At 39.6% G+C, this 16,662-nt stretch overlaps 1 protein-coding gene across 1 annotated transcript in view; it reads left to right on the top strand.

Moving 5' to 3' along the window:
- The window catches only part of BMP2K (BMP2 inducible kinase), a 116,264-nt gene that overhangs the window by 16,961 nt on the left and 82,641 nt on the right, over positions 1-16,662 (top strand). Inside the window, 1 exon segment of the mRNA XM_030565116.1 lies at positions 15,830-15,948. Within this exon segment, the coding sequence (XP_030420976.1) occupies positions 15,830-15,948 (119 nt within the window).

Here is a 16,662-nt window from a genome sequence, read left to right as displayed (position 1 = left end):
TCGTTAATAAAACAGCAAATAGAAGTTCACAAGGCAGAACTGGAAGTCTGTTCCTTAGAATGGCACATGTCAATGATTAATGTTTGTATCTTTGGAGAAAAACCTTATTTGTTTTTCAACAGTTCTGTAACTATCAAATGTTTGCTGGCATCTGAAACTGAATGTTTCTTGAACTTACTTAAGAGCTCTTCATGTTTTTTACAGCAGAACTAGCTTAGGCCAGCTAGATATTCTAAAAACACAGCACTATTAAATGATGCAATTAGTAGCTGGAGATTGTTGCAATTAACTGAGTGGTGGGAATGTGAGGGGTGAGCTTGCACTACTTTATCTGTTGACTAAAAGATGCGCTTAATTGCATATAGAGAGAAAAATTCATCCTTCAAACCAATTAATAATAGCATAGTCTTCTTAAAATATAAAGGAAATTAAAAAGCTGTGAAGATAGTTTCTGTGAATAAGAGACCGAGAGAAGGATCAGTTACTCTCATTTTGAAAACATAAATGCCTGAAATCTCCTGATAGGTCTTGCATAATTTCCTTACACTTTCATTGTGTGCATATCTGTGGAAATTGGGTTACTATAAAATTGCTGTATGTTTTACCTAAAAATACAGAGGTAGACTGTTATGAGAAGCTTTTGAATTACAGATGGCTTGTGCAAACTTCCTTTTGTCATCCAGTTCATAGTATGTAGTTATGACATTGGTAAGCAATGATGGATTTTTATTTGAAGACCTCTCATTGGAAATTAGTGGAAGCACTTCTAGCTTTCCCTCTTAGCTAGTTTAATCATGTTTGAGTTTATCTAATGGCATCACAAGTAACAGCAACAATTAGTATAAATGAAATTAAACTGAAACATGAATTTTTCCTGTCCTGTACACGTGACCTTTTTGTTTGTTGGATAAGAAATTCAGTTATAGGAAGTCTTGTTTGAGCGAGTCCTTTTTATGACTAATTCATTGAGAAGAAATGAGGTTTTTTACCCACAAAAGCTTATGCCCAAATAAATCTATTAGTCTTTATGATGCCACCGGACTCCTAATTAATTGAAAAGTTTCTTTTTGTATATTGCAAATATACATTTCAGAATTTTTGTATGTGACCACTAACCATAACTTTAAATTTTCTCGTTGTGTATGAATATAATGTTAAGTTCAACATGCGTTTTCTGCACTGAATTTCCTCAAGAGGAAAGACGGCGCTGTTGCATTGTATTTGAATGCATCTTTAAATCAATGTCATGTTGGAATACAAAGGAAACACTGCAGATTGAAGTTCATTGGTGTGGTAAAGGATGAGATGTATTAAATATTCAGAGAGGTGTCAGATTACTCATCCTAAATGTAAACTCACATCAAATCTTTCTTTTGCATAATTTGGAGATGTAGTCTGGTGTCCCCATTTTGGGAAGATTTAATGCAGGTATTTAGGTTCCAGCATTTTAAGAGAATTTGTGTTAGTGCAACAGACATGTCAGGAGCAAAACGTTTAAGGCTGTTTTGTACAATATGTTGGTCTAGATTTGAAAGGTTGCTTTCTCCAGGGTGTCCATATAATACTGAAATGACTACTTCGTCTCTAACCAGGTTGGGGGCAGGCCAGATCAATGTCTCTCAAATTCAAGATTAAGCCCTGTTTTCAATCAATATTTCCCCGTTGTGAGAGGTAGAGTGACCAGATGCCCCAACTTTATAAAGACAGTCCCGATTTTTGGGTCTTTTTGGTCTTTTTCTCCTATTACCCTCCCCACCCTGTCCCGATTTTTTCCCATTTGCTGTCTGGTCACCCTAGTGAGAAGATGGCTGCAGATCGATGTTGCAGAACACTACAATACCTCTATCCCCCAAATGCATAATTAATATTCTGTTTAATTACAAGTAAACCTTGATACCTGCTTGTGAGTTCAGTTTCATAGCACCCAGTCATAAAGAGCTGTAAAAGCTGACTCTTTATTATAAAAAAAAAAGTTGAAGGCAAAAGGATTGTGATTCATGACCAAGCATGATTGATTTTTATCCTACCTTGTTTCTAAGACTGTTCAGATGTTTATTCTTGTAGTGACAAGTCTCTCTTGTATAATATGAATCCAAAATGTATAGGTGAAAATGGGTTTTCATTTGAATCTTCATACTCAGCTAGGATATTGCTGGCAGTGAAAGCAATCTGTTAATCTTGCATTACTAATTATGGTACTTCATTACTACACTTCCTTGTTAAATGAATCAAAGTATTTTAGTGCCTTAGACAATGGAGTCCATGAATTATTTGTAAAGTTAGAGAAATTTGGATCTTTCTTTTAATGAGTAGAAAAAAGGCAGCTAATGAAAGCGGTGCTATAGTTATGGTTGATAGACCTCGGTCCAAATTTTTTTTCGTTACAGTATTCTTACTTTTAGTCATTCTGCTTCAGAAATTAATTGTTTGGGACAGTTTATAAAAACATTTTGATTATGTCTCTTAGAGGCCACTTAATTTATCCTGATTGAGGAAAGGAAAAAGCCTTTTATTTTGGATGCAAAATTAATTTTTTTAGTATCTTTCCTTTGGAAGGTAGATGCTGAATTAACAGAATAGTCTTATTAAAGGTTTGCAATTCTTGTAACTTTAAAATTAAAATCAATATAAAATGGCTGAACTTTGTCCTGTTCAGGGTAATTGTTGATGTCATGTGGAAAACATGATGAAGCTTGATATTTAAATTCTTAAACTATACAATTGTGGGACATTATAAATATTCGTGGCTGTATCAGTTGTAAGCACCATTGCAAGATTACTTGGATTTCGTTTTTTTCTCACTTTCTTGGGGTACTGTGCACGTAAGCTTATACTGATATGCTGCTGCTGGTCATGAGTGGGCAAATCAAAAATAGAAGCACAGAAGGTTTCTTCTATGTAATTCATAAGGAAGGAGCTAAATACTAACGCTGATTTGCCTCACTAAATGTCCCTGAAACATTTTGGTAGCATACAATGGCATAGGTCTGTATGATACATACTTTGAATTTATATGACCCAACACTACAGGTTTGGTTATGATGTCAGATGTGCTTTAGAAGAGCTTGCTTTAATTGGTCTTGCCAAGATACCTTTTTAAAGTGAATGGTAATTTGGGATACTTAAACTATTTTTTATACTAAGGTGGAGACAATTTATAAAGTGTTTGATTTTCAGGAGTTGGTGTGCTGCACTTTCTGAAAATCAGGTCTCTTTAAGGTGTCAGGTTGAGCACCTAAATTCTTGAAAATCTTGTCCTCTATTCCTAGCTCCTAGAAATAGAGGTATTTTTAAATAAGCTTGAAATAAATAGACAAGGGGAAGATTAAATGGAAATGAGTGGATATTCATCTTAAAAAGACCAGAGATAAACTGGTGAAATGTTAATGGCCAATACATGGGTACAGATTTGAAAATATTGGTGTGTTGGGTCAGAGAAGAAGGAAGATTTTTTAAAATATTAGTTTCACACAACAATAAAAAGTGGAATAAAATGCAGGAATTAGTTTATCTGAAATATTTTATATTTATTAATATTATATATAAGACTCATGAATGTGGCTGTAATTGCTTTGAAAATTCATCCTGTCATCATGGATGTAAGCCCATTCAAAGACTTTGTGTAAAATTTTTACAAGTACCTAAAGCACCTAAGTGAATTAAATGCTTTTGAGAATTTTACCCTTAGTTCATAACTGCTGCTTTCTGAGTCTGTTGCGTATGGGTGAAGATGCCCAGAAAATGATCTGTTACAAGTAGCATGGCTAATGTATTTTTTCCCCTGAATTTAAGACATTTTTTTTAAAAATGGATTTTCCCAAGCAGGGGTAGGTTTACCAAACTTTGCTATATTTTCAGTAATATAGCTTCCTGTGAATATATTCAAATTACACAGCTTGTTGGACATACTAAAAGCTGTTTGTAGAAAAATCTCTTCCCTCTCCAGTGGGTGTGTACTATTCTATCTGGTTAGAGAGCATGTTGTACCATGGAACTTGTTTTGTATTTAACAGCACTGATAAATTGATCATGCCAGTGTAGAATGTTTTGGCTTTGGCCCATTGTTGGTGCTGGTACTATTCATCTTACAGTCTTTAATTAGGGGCCACCAAACGAAATTAATAGGCAGCAACTTTAAAACAAACAACACACAGTCAACCTGTAGAAGTCCTTGCCAGAGGATGTTGTGAAGGCCAAGACTATAACATGGTTTCAAAAAGAACTAGATAATTCATGGAGGATAGGTCCATCCCTGGCTATTACTTGATGATTATCTGTTCTGTTCATTTCCTCTGGGGCACGTGACATTGGCCATCATGGGAAGACATATACTGGGCTAGATAGACCTTTGGTCTAACTTAGTATGGCCGTTTTTATGTTTAAATTACCTATTACAGTTACTTGCATATTTGTATTTAAATTGCTATTGGTGGCTGGCCCATTTAAGGAAAAAAAAAAAAATTAAGCCTTAGCAGGGGAAGAGTCTACTTCAGGCTCTCATGGAATTTTACTTTGCATGTGTTTTTGTGGAGAGGAGGAAAATTTAACTTAATCTAATCAAACAAATCGTAATTTAGAAATATATTTGATAATACCTGGACTAAAAGTTGTTGAAATATATATACCATGAATGAAAACTTGTAATACCTAGATTCTCAAAGCTTCATAAAAGTATAAATGGAGGGAGGTGGGGGAAAAATTTGAGATGCATGCTGAGAAGAAATGTAATGGGGCACCCTTTTTAAGGAGCTGTGGGAACCCTAATTTGACAGTAGGTCATCTTGTTGGGTGAAAGTCTTTACTTTTGTTAATCTTTACCAACCCAAATTATTGAAACTTCACTAGCTACATTTCCCATTGTTGCTCTAGCTGTGCATACATCTGCAGGTTGTCACTTCCTGTTTTCTGTCCTATTCTTAATTTTTCTTTTCATGAAGATGACTTTAATTGGTTGCATAGGTTGTTAGTGTGGGCAGTTGCCAGGGGAAATTTCTGGTATAGTTGCGGCAGAAGCATTAGTGATGTAATGGTTACAGCAGAGGTTCTTAACCTTTTTCTTTTGGAGGGCCCTTCAATGTGCTATAAGACTTCCATGGCCCACCTGTGCCACAATAACTGGTTTTCTGCATATAAAAGCCAGTTCCAGCATTGGGGGTAGCAAGCAGGGCCATTTCCTGGGGCCCCATGAAGCTACATTGGTCAGGGTTCAGGGACCTGGGCTTCAGCTCAATGTGGTGGGCTTTGGCTTTCAGCCCTGGGCCCCAGCAAGTCTAATGCTGGCCCTGCTTGGAGGCCCCCTGTGGGGCCCTGAGCCACTGATTGAGAAACACTGGGTTAGAGCATTTTATAAAAGGCAGCGCAGAGTAGTGATCTCTCCCTAGTCTTCTCCTTGCCTCCTTCATCCTCAGCTTTTTGAGGTGTGCTACAATGGGAAGTGGGTAAAATCAGTGTGGGTATATAGTGACAAAGGTGTATATATGAAGGTCTAATTTTGTTTTGTCAATCTCATGATATAAATAATTTTAAAAGAATTTTGTGGTTTAAATTATTTAGTATCTAAATAACAGCAGTAATTTTGAAGTTTTTGTAGGAAAAACTCTGTATGGTTTATCTAAGTCTAGTGATTGAGCTCATCTTCACAATTTAGTGTGTGTGGCAACTGTTGCAACTTTGTAGACCTGCTAAAATACAAGTTAATAAAACCTACTTATAAATATGTTTTGGTTTGATTTTTCTTGGGTGTATGTCTTTTACTATAACTGTGGTGGTGACTGTTGATAGCCAGGTGGGATTTGGTGTTTCTGAGCACTACATTAGCTAGCTATTAGATTTCAAGACTAACACTGTGAAACTAGTAATAGTACACTCATAAAACATACAGATCTATTTATGCCTTAGAAAATAAATCTGGAAGATCAAGGTACTTTTTCCTTATACTTGATACCTCAGAACTTCCTCACAGTGATGTTTCTTGGCCTTTCTGTCATGATATAGACACTGTTTGTTATAGTTTCACTGGGGGTAGAGATAAGATAAGAATTTTCAGTTGCATTTGTTTCTAAAGGGGTTAAAAATCAATATGGTAAGCAGATAGGCTGGCCATAAGAGAACAAAATATTAGAAAACTTCCAATTTGACTTTCAAGAGATACTGCCGTGTAGATTAAGTATAAAAGCTGAGGTGGCTTAACAAAGAGTTTTACACAATGTAATGTGAATAGAAATAATTTTGCCTTTTTAAAATTTCAGTGGAGTGGCTTCAGTAAAACACTATAGTATATCAGGATTCAGCCAACAGCAGTGAGCTAATTCACAAGAACCTGGAAGCAGAAGACTAGGGAATTTCCTTGGGGTTTTTTGTTTACACACTTTCTCTTTCTCATCTTGAACAGTGAGAGAACTTGTCAAGCCCAACTGCTAATCAGCCCATAGCCCTTGTAGTATTTTATCCTATCTGATAGAACTGCTGATGCTGTTGTAAGGAACTCCTAATAATTTGATAGTTTATAAGGCAGGAAGGGCCCACTGTTATCTAGTCTGACCATCTGCATAACATGGAACTTCGCTGAAATAACTCCTGTTTCAGCTAGAGCATATGTTTAAAAAAAAATAACCGAATCATGATTTAAAAGTTGCCAATGAGGGAGACTCCACCATAGCCCTTAGTAAATTGTTCCAATGGTTAATTACCCAGACTGTTAAAATTTTTTCTTATTTACAGTCTGAATTTCTCCATCTTCCACCCTTTGTATCTTGTTATAACTTTGCTAAATTGAAGAGCCCACTATCAAGTTTCTGTTTCCCCTGTAGGCATTTGTAGTTAGGGCTGAAATCACTCCATAACCTTCTATTGGTTAAGCTTCATTGATTGATCACAACAATAATTGATTTATTAAAGAAAGGAAATATTATCTGTAGTTAGTGAATTAAACTGTTTCTGCAACCCAACATCTCCCATAATTCTTGATGTCTGGGCTGCTCTCTTCTCTGCAGCTCAGAGGTGGATGAAAGGTTTGCAGCCACATGGTCTGGCTACTTGCCCTCAGCTCCTGCTTGCTTCCAGATTCTCTGCCTCCATGGCAGTGTGCAGCTCATTGCCTTCGTGTCTGCCTGAGGGGGGCTTTCTTGTAAAAAAAATTTAGGGCAGTGGTGAGCTGTGGTCTCCTCCCAGCTCAGTTTTTAGCTGGGTGTTGGAATGCCCCTGGAGCCTCAGCTGCAGTGCCTCCCTGCTGGTTCCTCTGAACCATCCAGGTGTGGCAGTCACCTAAAACACACTGAATGAAATCCAAATGGTGCTCTGTCTGAGAGACAGCTTGCCAGACAATGAGTTATGCCCAACCTGCACCCAGCCTTCTTGAACATTCATGAATCAACTGATTGGCTCAGAGAAGGAGAGGAGGCGGGGCAGGAAAGCACCACGCTGAGGGAAGAAGCAGGGGAGGGGGAAGCTTGGCTGCCGCAGAACCAAGCTTCTGCCTCCTGCCCCCGCAGGGGAGAGCAGTGGGCGGGAGGGCTGAGTTAGGCTGGGGGCCAGGACCGCGGCAGGCAGCTGCGTGCCACTCAAAATCAGTTCGCATGCTGTGTTTGGCACGCATGCCGCAGGTTGCCAACCACTGCTCTATAGTGTCATCCCTGTCCCGTGAGGATGAGGTGGTGCTCAGAGCTCCAGAATCATTTATCTTGAAGGTGAACTTTTCTTTCCTTGCTTCCAAAGAAGTGGTTCTACATTCTGTTCAAGGCCACAGCATCCCACTGAGAAGTGCCATACCTTAGGTATCAGAGGGGCTCTGAGAATTATAGGAAAATGTCAGAAAAAGGGAAATGATATCCCTCCCTATCTGTAATATTTGTTCAAAGGGCAAATCATTTTCCACGTCACAGCCTGCAGCACCTCTGCAGAAGACAGGAAGTCCACCTTGTAGTGCTTGATTGTGACGCGTGGCCAGAAAGATTAAACATCCTGCAGATAAATTACTCAAATTCAACCCTTAGACATATGAGGAGATAATGTTCGTGTTTTGTATATGGGTAGTGGTCAACAATGTAATCAACAGTCCCTGTCTGTGTTCTGTTCTGTTCATTCAGAGATTGAAAACATCCTAGGCATTTAAATGAATTATAACATGGGATATCACTGTATTCATCTCTTTGAAATGTAGAGCAAATCATCTGTAAATGGTGGAGAAACAGGCCATTGGCCTTATGTTAATCTGTGTGAATAATTAACGATGCTTAGGAAATGAGGGTCTGTTGTTCCCCGAGGTACTACAACTTGTCAAAGAAGGCCTGAAATTGTATAAAAGATCCTTGGGTTCCAATCCTGTTTATCTCAGGTCTGCTTAAACTTCATCAGTGGAAGTTTGAGTTGTCAGATTGAGATCCCAGTTACGCTGGTACTCCCTGAAGGTGATGTTGGACATTGGACTATAACCTAAGAACTAAATTGTAAAGGAACTCTGCACCTATAAAGCTTACCATCTCTGCTATGTATCTGAACTTCAAGAAATGAACTCATGTCTGTATGTAAATTGATCTTTTATCAGTACTCTTTTCTTTTTAAATAAATTTTAGCTTAGTTAATAAGAATTGGCTGTATGTGTGTGTTTGGGTAGATCTGAAATATTCATTAACCTGGAAGGTAATGTGTCCAATCTTTTGGGGTTGGTAGAACCTTGTCTTTTATATGACGAATAAGATTTTCAGAAATCATCATGTTTGACTTGCGTACCTGGATGGAGGCCAGAAGCTGGGTTACTTCAAGGGGAACTGTTGTTGTTGGCTTCTAGGCAAACAGTGAGGTAATAAAGAAGCTGTTTTATGCTGGCTTGGTAAACCTCAGTATTTAAAATATCCACCAGCTTTGGGGATTGCCTGCCCCATTCCTTGCAGTTCACCCAAATTGAGTGACCTCAGCTGGCCCCCACTAGGACCCCAGTCTAATATTTACTCAAAGGGCAAAATCATTTCCAAGTCACAACCTGCCAAAGGATGCTTCTGCAGAGGACAGGAATCCATCTTGTAGTACTTGATAAAAGTGGTAGCATGTGACCGGGGGCTGTCTTACAAATTTCTTCTATGGATGCATTAGCTCTTTCTGCCCATAGGGTTACCAGGTATCAGTGTAGTGTGCCCTGATTCCTTCTCGAACCAGATCTCTGATGTCTTGTACACTTTCACAATACATAGTCTAATCCAGCGGTTCTCAAACTGGGGGTCGGGATCCCTCAGGGGGTTGTGAGGTTATTACATGGGGGGGTCGCGAGCTGTCAACCTCCACCCCAAACCCCACTTTTCCTCAAGCACTTATAATGGTGTGAAATACATTAAAAAGTGTTTTAATTTAGAAGGGGGCGGGGTCGAACTCAGAGGTTTTGCTATGAAAAGGGGTCACCAGCAAAAAAGTTTGATAGCCACTGGTCTAATCTATACAACAACAGAGGACTTGGAAGCTCTGAATCCTTGGCATTTTCAAATGGAGACTACAAACAGGGTACCCTATCTCCTTTTGGACTCTGTGCTTGAGATAAGTTCAGTGAGAATGATAGGGTTGGCTATAACTGAGGGATGCTCTGAAGTACATGTGTATGTTTGAGGCATTTCTCAGAACAGTTCAGCTCTGAGAATCTTGCCCACTCCATGCTTCTTTAGGGCTGGAGAATTGGGGTTAGAGAACCTGGTAATTGAGAGGCTGTAAGTAGTGTAGCTGCTGTAAACTGTACTGGCAGTGAGAGGGACTGTTGAGTTCCCTCTGTAGATTGGGCCCTAGGAAATGGGAGAAGCTGTGTTGCCTTTCTCATAGGAGCCGAGGGAAAGAGGAGCCCACAGAGGTATGGGGTTTTGAGGGCTCCCCTTCTCCCACTCCTTGCAAGCAATCTACAAATTAACACTTGCTAGATGTGATTCCTCCTCCTTTTTCCCTAACATGCTTTGATCAGCAGAAAGGTTGTTTAACAAAGTTGACATTTAAATTACTGGGCATCTGAGCTAACTCCTAACTGAGATCAGTGTTAACACATCTCAAAGCTGCTATTGCAGGCTTCCTGCAAGACTGAAATAGACTTTCACCAAAACAGTCTAGTCAGGGCTATCACTGCCACCAGAAATGTCAAAAGTAACGTATTAATGCTGATGACTAGCATTTGAGGCTCCTAAGAGCAGGTAAGCCCCCAATGAACCCAAGTCTGGTGGGTTGGTGGTTGACCCCCAAACTAGCCTTCCTCAGTCTATTTTCCTGGTCTCAGCAGTGAGTGTTCTTTCTGAAGTGGTTTCGGTTGGCTATAGGTAATGGGAAGCAGAAAGGCTGTTGGGGCTACAGTCTTACCCATTGCTGCCATTTTGGCAGTTCACAACCGCAATCTAAACATTCATTATGATTTGCCTTTAAAATTAGACCAATAGTAGTGCTCAAAGATGATTGCTCAAGAGACCTACTGAAAAGTGGAAACTCCTTAACTAGGTACTTCCTGAAGATAGCTCTCTTTGTATGTTAAAGAACAAATGCCTTGTTTTTCTGGAGAGTAACATTCTCCCCTTATCTTTTCTAAACGTGGAGAGGAGATTTTTGTTCCAACTATCCTAAGAAGCTTTTCTGTTTCATGGTTTTTTTTAATGCAGCTACAAAAGTCTAGGCAGCCTCTAGCCAGCAAAACAGTGTTGATGGTTTTCATCCTGTCTGTATTAATCTGGGTGATGAGGGGCAGAATTCATCTTGGTTTTCTAGTTAATATCCTCTGTATTGTAGAAGTCCACTTCACACATTTACTGTAAATAGTTTAGCTACTTCCTTGTTTTGTTTGCAGCTAATACTTGCGTAGCACCTTTCATCAGAGGCTCTAAATGTGCTTGATATGGGAGGGTATTTTACAGATGGGGAAAACTGGGGCATGAGCCTGATTTGTGTCTGGTCATACAGCAACTCAGTGACAAAGATAGGAATAGAATCAATTCTCCTGACTCAGTCCCATGCTTTAAATACTAGATCATGTTGCTTCTTAATGGCAAAAAAAATAATTACCCTGAGGGTACGTCTACACTATGGGATATTCCAATTTTAAGTAAACTGGTTTTGTAAAACAGATTGTATAAAGTCGAGTGCACATGGCCACACTTAGCACATTAATTCGGTGGTGTGCATCCATGGTCCGAGGCTAGCGTTGATTTCTGGAGCGTTGCACTGTGGATAGCTATTCCGTAGCTATCCCATAGTTCCCGCAGTCTCCCCCGGCCCTTGGAATTCTGGGTTGAGATCCCAGTGGCTGATGGGGCAAAAATCATTGTCGCGGGTGGTTCTGGGTAAATGTCGTCAGTCATTGCTTCCTCTGGGAAAGCAATGGCAGACAATCATTTCGCGCCCTTTTTCCCTGGATTGCCCTGGCAGACGCCATAGCACAGCAACCATGGAGCCCGTTCAGCTTTTTTTTAACTGTCACCGTATGTGTACTGGATGCTGCTGACAGAGGCGATGCTGCAGCGCTGCACAGCAGCATTCATTTGCCTTTGCATGACAGCAGAGGTGGTTATCAGTCGTTCTGTACCATTTGCTGTGCCATTGTAAATTGGCAATGAGATGACGGTTATCTGTCGTTCTGTACTGACTGCTGTTGTCATGGGTGCCCCTGGCTGAGGTCGTCCGGGGGCGCAAAGACAAAAATGGGAATGACTCCCCGAGTCAATCCCTCCTTTATAGTATCTAAAATAGATTCAGTCCTGCCTAGAATATGGGGCAAGTGTACCAGAGAGCACAGCTGCTCCGTGTCAGATCCCTCAGAAATGATGAGCTGCATGCCATTCTAGGGGGTGCCCCTGCAACAACCCCTCCCGTTGCTTCCCTCCTCCCCAAACCTTCCTGGGCTACCGTGGCAGTGTCCCCCCCATTTGTGTGATGAAGTAATAAAGAATGCAAGAATACGAAACACTGACTTGTTAGTGAGATAAAATGAGGGGGAGGCAGCCTCCAGCTGCTATGATAGTCCAGGCAGGACATTAAGCGGTGTGGGGGAGAGGAGCCCAGCATCTCGCTGCTATGATAGTCCAGGCAGTACAGAATCTCTTTTCTTTACACATGAAAGGGAGGGGGCTGATGGAGCTCAGCCCCCATTTGCTATGATGAGGACTGTTACTAGCCGTTCTGTACCATCTACTAGGAATGACCGGGAATCATTCCTATTTTTACCCAGGTGCCCCCGGCCGGCCTCACCTGAGGCCAGCCAGGAGCACTCATGGGCTCATGACGAGGATAGCTATCAGTCCTACTTGCACTGTACCGTCTACCACCGGGGAGAGGAGGAGAGAGGATGCTACTGTTTACTGCTGCAGCACCGTGTCTTCCAGCAGCATGCAGTATACATAGGGTGATATATAAAAAAGTCAAGAAACGATTTTCCCCCCTTTTCTATCACGGAGGGGGAGGGGTGGTAAATTAACAAGATAGACCCTGAACCACCCCGGACAATGGTTCGACCCTACAGGCATTGGGGAGCTCAGCCAGGAATGCAAATGATTTTTGGAGACTGCGGGGACTGTGGAATAACTGGAGTCCGCGGTCCCCCCTTCCTCCCTCCATGAGCGTCCATTTGATTCTTTGGCTTTCCGTTACGCATGTCACGCAGCACTGTGCTGTGGACTCTGTATCATAACCTGGAGATTTTTTTCAAATGCTTTGGCATTTTCGTCTTCTGTAACGGAGCTCTGATAGAACAGATTTGTCTCCCCATACAGCGATCAGATCCAGTATCTCCCGTACAGACCATGCTGGAGCTCTTTTTGTATTTGGGACTGCATCACCACCCGTGCTGATGAGAGCTCCATGCTGGGCAAACAGGAAACGAAATTCAAAAGTTCGTGGGGCTTTTCCTGTCTACCTGGCCACTGCATCCGAGTTCAGATTGCTGTCCAGAGCGGTCACAGTGGAGCACTGTGGGATACCGCCCAGAGGCCAATACCGTCGATTTGCGGCCACACTAACCCTAATCCAATATGGTAATACCGATTTTAGCGCTACTCCTCTTGTTGGGGAGGAGTACAGAAACCGATTTAAAGAGCCCTTTATAGCGATATAAAGCCTTGTTGTGTGGACGAATATAGCATTAAATCTGTTTAACGCTGCTAAAATCAGTTTAAAACGCGTGGTATAGACCAGGCCTGAGTCTTCAGATACTACATGCCCAGTTACTTCACTTGTCACATCTGGTCTAGGTGACTAAAATCACAACTGAAAATTTTTATTTAATTGTTGTATTGAAATGCTGTTTGTGTTGCTAGTTCTTGAGCAATTTAAGACAATTTAAAAGACAATAAAATCAGATGAAAGTAAAGTGTTTTATTTCCTCATAGTAGAATTTCATATTCGGAGGTTTTTCCTACTAAAGTGTGGCACTTAAGATGCTCCTCTGTGCTGAAAAAGACAAATCTAAAGCTTCATTAACATCTTTTCTGTAAGAACACCACAAACTCAGACACAAAATTGACAAACAAATATCCCACACAGTTTGCATCTGACACCACTTTCTGATATATCAAACTTCCCCAAGCCAAAGGTGAAATGTTTAGACTTGGCTATACCCTTCATCAGGGCTTGCGTTTGAAGTAATTTGGACTTGTGCCCTTTAAAGTCACTGAGGTGGAAAAATCCCATGTGGAGGAGCTGAATTTGAAGTTATTTTTGAAAATTTTAGCTTGTGATTAAAAAAAAAAAAAATTTGGTTACACAACTTTAATATATTGAAAATCTTAACTTTTAACACTGAAGCATTTGATTTGGAATGATGGATGTTTTGCCTCTAAGTGAAACTTTCTTTAATAAATTTTTCAACTCCTGAGCTACAAATGCTTTCATGTACATGCTTTGTTTCCAAGCATTTGAGTAGTCCTGTTGAAGTCAGTGGAACTGCTTTATGTGACCAATGTCCTCGCTGCTTAAATACTTTCAATATTTTGTTTTTGTTTATAACTGTTTTGTAAAAATCAAATAAGATACCCTCAGGCATTTAAAAAAACACCATGTGTTTCATTATAGCACACATTTTCAAATGCATTTTACAAAGTCTCAACTGGATTGAAATCATGATCATCTTAAAAAAACAAAAAAAAAACACAAACAAAAAAACACCCCCCCAAGGAATTTAAACAATTTTAAATTGCCTCACTCTGAATTTGATATTTTTTGGATAAAATAATGAAGTATAGTGTAAATGTTACGTTACGTACGTTTGCAATGACAGTTTCAGTATCTCAAAATACCTTTTCTTGTGTTTTTCAGGAGACCCATACTAATACTTCTAGAAAACTTCTAAAAACAATTTGCCAGAATGTTTAGGATGTCTTCATATATGATCACTCTCTCACTTTTCTAATGGAAATTGTCAAGAGAGCCATTATGTCTCTTAAATGGTGGATTAATTTCTGGATTATATTAGTAATTTAAAAAAAAATTATGCCTCTTTGAATAGGAGAAATGGTTGTCATAGTAATTAAGCATTTTGTTTTTTGTTTGTGCATTTACCATCCTTTGTTTAGAAGCTTTCATTTTCTGCATTGTTGAGTCATAATTCCCAGATGAGTATTTAGACCATGATCAGATGCAGTGAATATGGAGAGCCCTGACTGACATGATTTTGTTGAGTCGAGACAGTTTGCCTAGAAGCGTGGGAAAGATGTGGACTTGAAAACCACTACAGACTTGAAATCACACCTTTGAATATTTTTCAAATCTACTATGTTACAAATAGCCCCTAGCTTACTGTAGTGAAGATTAGAGAGGGAAAAGGGTTTTTTGTCGGTTTAGTGCATTTGAAAGACTTTGTGCATATACAGTTTCACTGTTTTTCCTGTACAGTTTTTTTACCTATTGTTTGTATGGTTCTTATAGCAAGATGAGGAGAAAAACTAAAAACAAAAATACACATAAATTGGCAGGATGACTCAAGTGTGTGTAATACTTGAAACTGAAATGTGCATTTCCTAATGTTGCTTTTAAATGGGGGCTGATTTGACTGATGAAGGGGGAGTTTAATTTCATTCTCAGATGTACATATGTGTTGCCAAGAGGATCAACAGAGTAAAAGCAGATTAAATTTAAATTGTCACTTACATTGTGGGAAAATTCAGTTAGCAAGCATCTTTCAAGTTTGACGTTTTACAGGCTTTTATCTTAGCAGTTCTCTGGATACTTTGCTTACCCCCGTAGCTTTCTAGGATGCCAAAAGAATTTCCTGAATTTGAGTTTAGGTTGTGTACTTGATGAAGGATGGGGTGAATTTGCCAAATAAAGCTTAAAAATTGTGAATAAGTATAGAATTAAAAATAAAACATGGCACTGGTCATCCTGGATTAAAACTCTCAGAAAAGTTTCATTACTGTCATCTGCGGATGGCAACAGTTAGGAGTTGCTGGAGTTGACAGACTAACATTAATGTGAAATAAACATTTTTTCAGCCAATAGCACTGCATAACATATATCGTAGGAGCCTTAAATTGTTAACCAAGAATTAAGTACAATTACAAGAGGACCAAAGCATCAGTGACTTCCTGCTTGATTAAAAAAGTGTTATTTTTAAAGGAATAATGCAGGGGTTTTCAAACTGGGGGTTGGGACCCCTCAGGGTTGTGAGGCTGTTACATAGGGGGTTGCAAGCTGTCAGCCTCCACCCCAAGCCATGCTTTGCCTTCAGCATTTATAATAGTGTTAAATATAAAAAAGTGTTCTTAATTCATAAGGAGGCGTCACACTCAGAGGCTTGCTGTGTGAAAGGGGTCACCAGTACAAAAGTTCGAGAACTGCTGGAATAATGGAAACTCAAGTGTCTGACTTCTCTGTAATTTTTTTTCCTCAGGTGGCTTTTCCACTGTGTTCCTGGTGCGTACCCATGGTGGAGTACGCTGTGCATTGAAACGAATGTATGTTAATAATGTGCCTGACCTCAACATTTGCAAAAGAGAAATAACAATTATGGTAAGTAAAGCAGCTATTTGATGGTATGTAGCAGGCCTGGATTTGAACGGAAATTTTGCAGTTTTACTTTTCTAGGGGTGAGATTAGGAATATAGATATCCTCTACGTTTGGAAGATGGAATGTGAATTGTGCTTTAGTAACTCTTAGCTGGTCAGGGAGTAGAATTGGATAGAAACTCTTGTGAACCCCTTCTCTCTCAAAGATGGTTGCTGCTTTTGTGGCTGCGGCTGAGATGCACTGAAAAGATAAATACATAATAAATACTGAGTGAAGAGGTGGGAAAAAGTCTTGATCCCTGATTCAGGGTATCTGGAGTGACTGATCTGTGAAGGTGAAGTGCAGGCACCTTTGCTGGTGTTACTGCAGCAAGCCAAGGCCAGTGTGCAAATGCCTTAGGGCCCAACATTGCATAAAGTCTCATTTTTTAGCAATCTCAGTATGTATCTCTATTTGTACTCCAATAGCCTATGTTAGAATTTCTTCATTAAACACTATTGTTTCCTGAAAGCTATTGCTAATATGTTCATGCTCTTCAGCCTTCTGAGTCCTAGTTAAAAGGTTTGAGAACATGCAAATTTACTGCACTTGTCTTGTAAGACAAACTCTGTTCCATGTATAAAAGAAAATATACGCACTACCAAAAAAAAAAGACAGCATATAACTTCTTTCACATGATTCACAAGGTAAAAAATTTAGAAAGAGAACCTCTCATG

The sequence above is a fragment of the Gopherus evgoodei genome, chromosome 5, assembly GCF_007399415.2.
Source record: "Gopherus evgoodei ecotype Sinaloan lineage chromosome 5, rGopEvg1_v1.p, whole genome shotgun sequence".
Classification (NCBI taxonomy): domain Eukaryota; kingdom Metazoa; phylum Chordata; order Testudines; family Testudinidae; genus Gopherus; species Gopherus evgoodei.
This window is presented reverse-complemented; position numbering and strand designations above follow the sequence as displayed.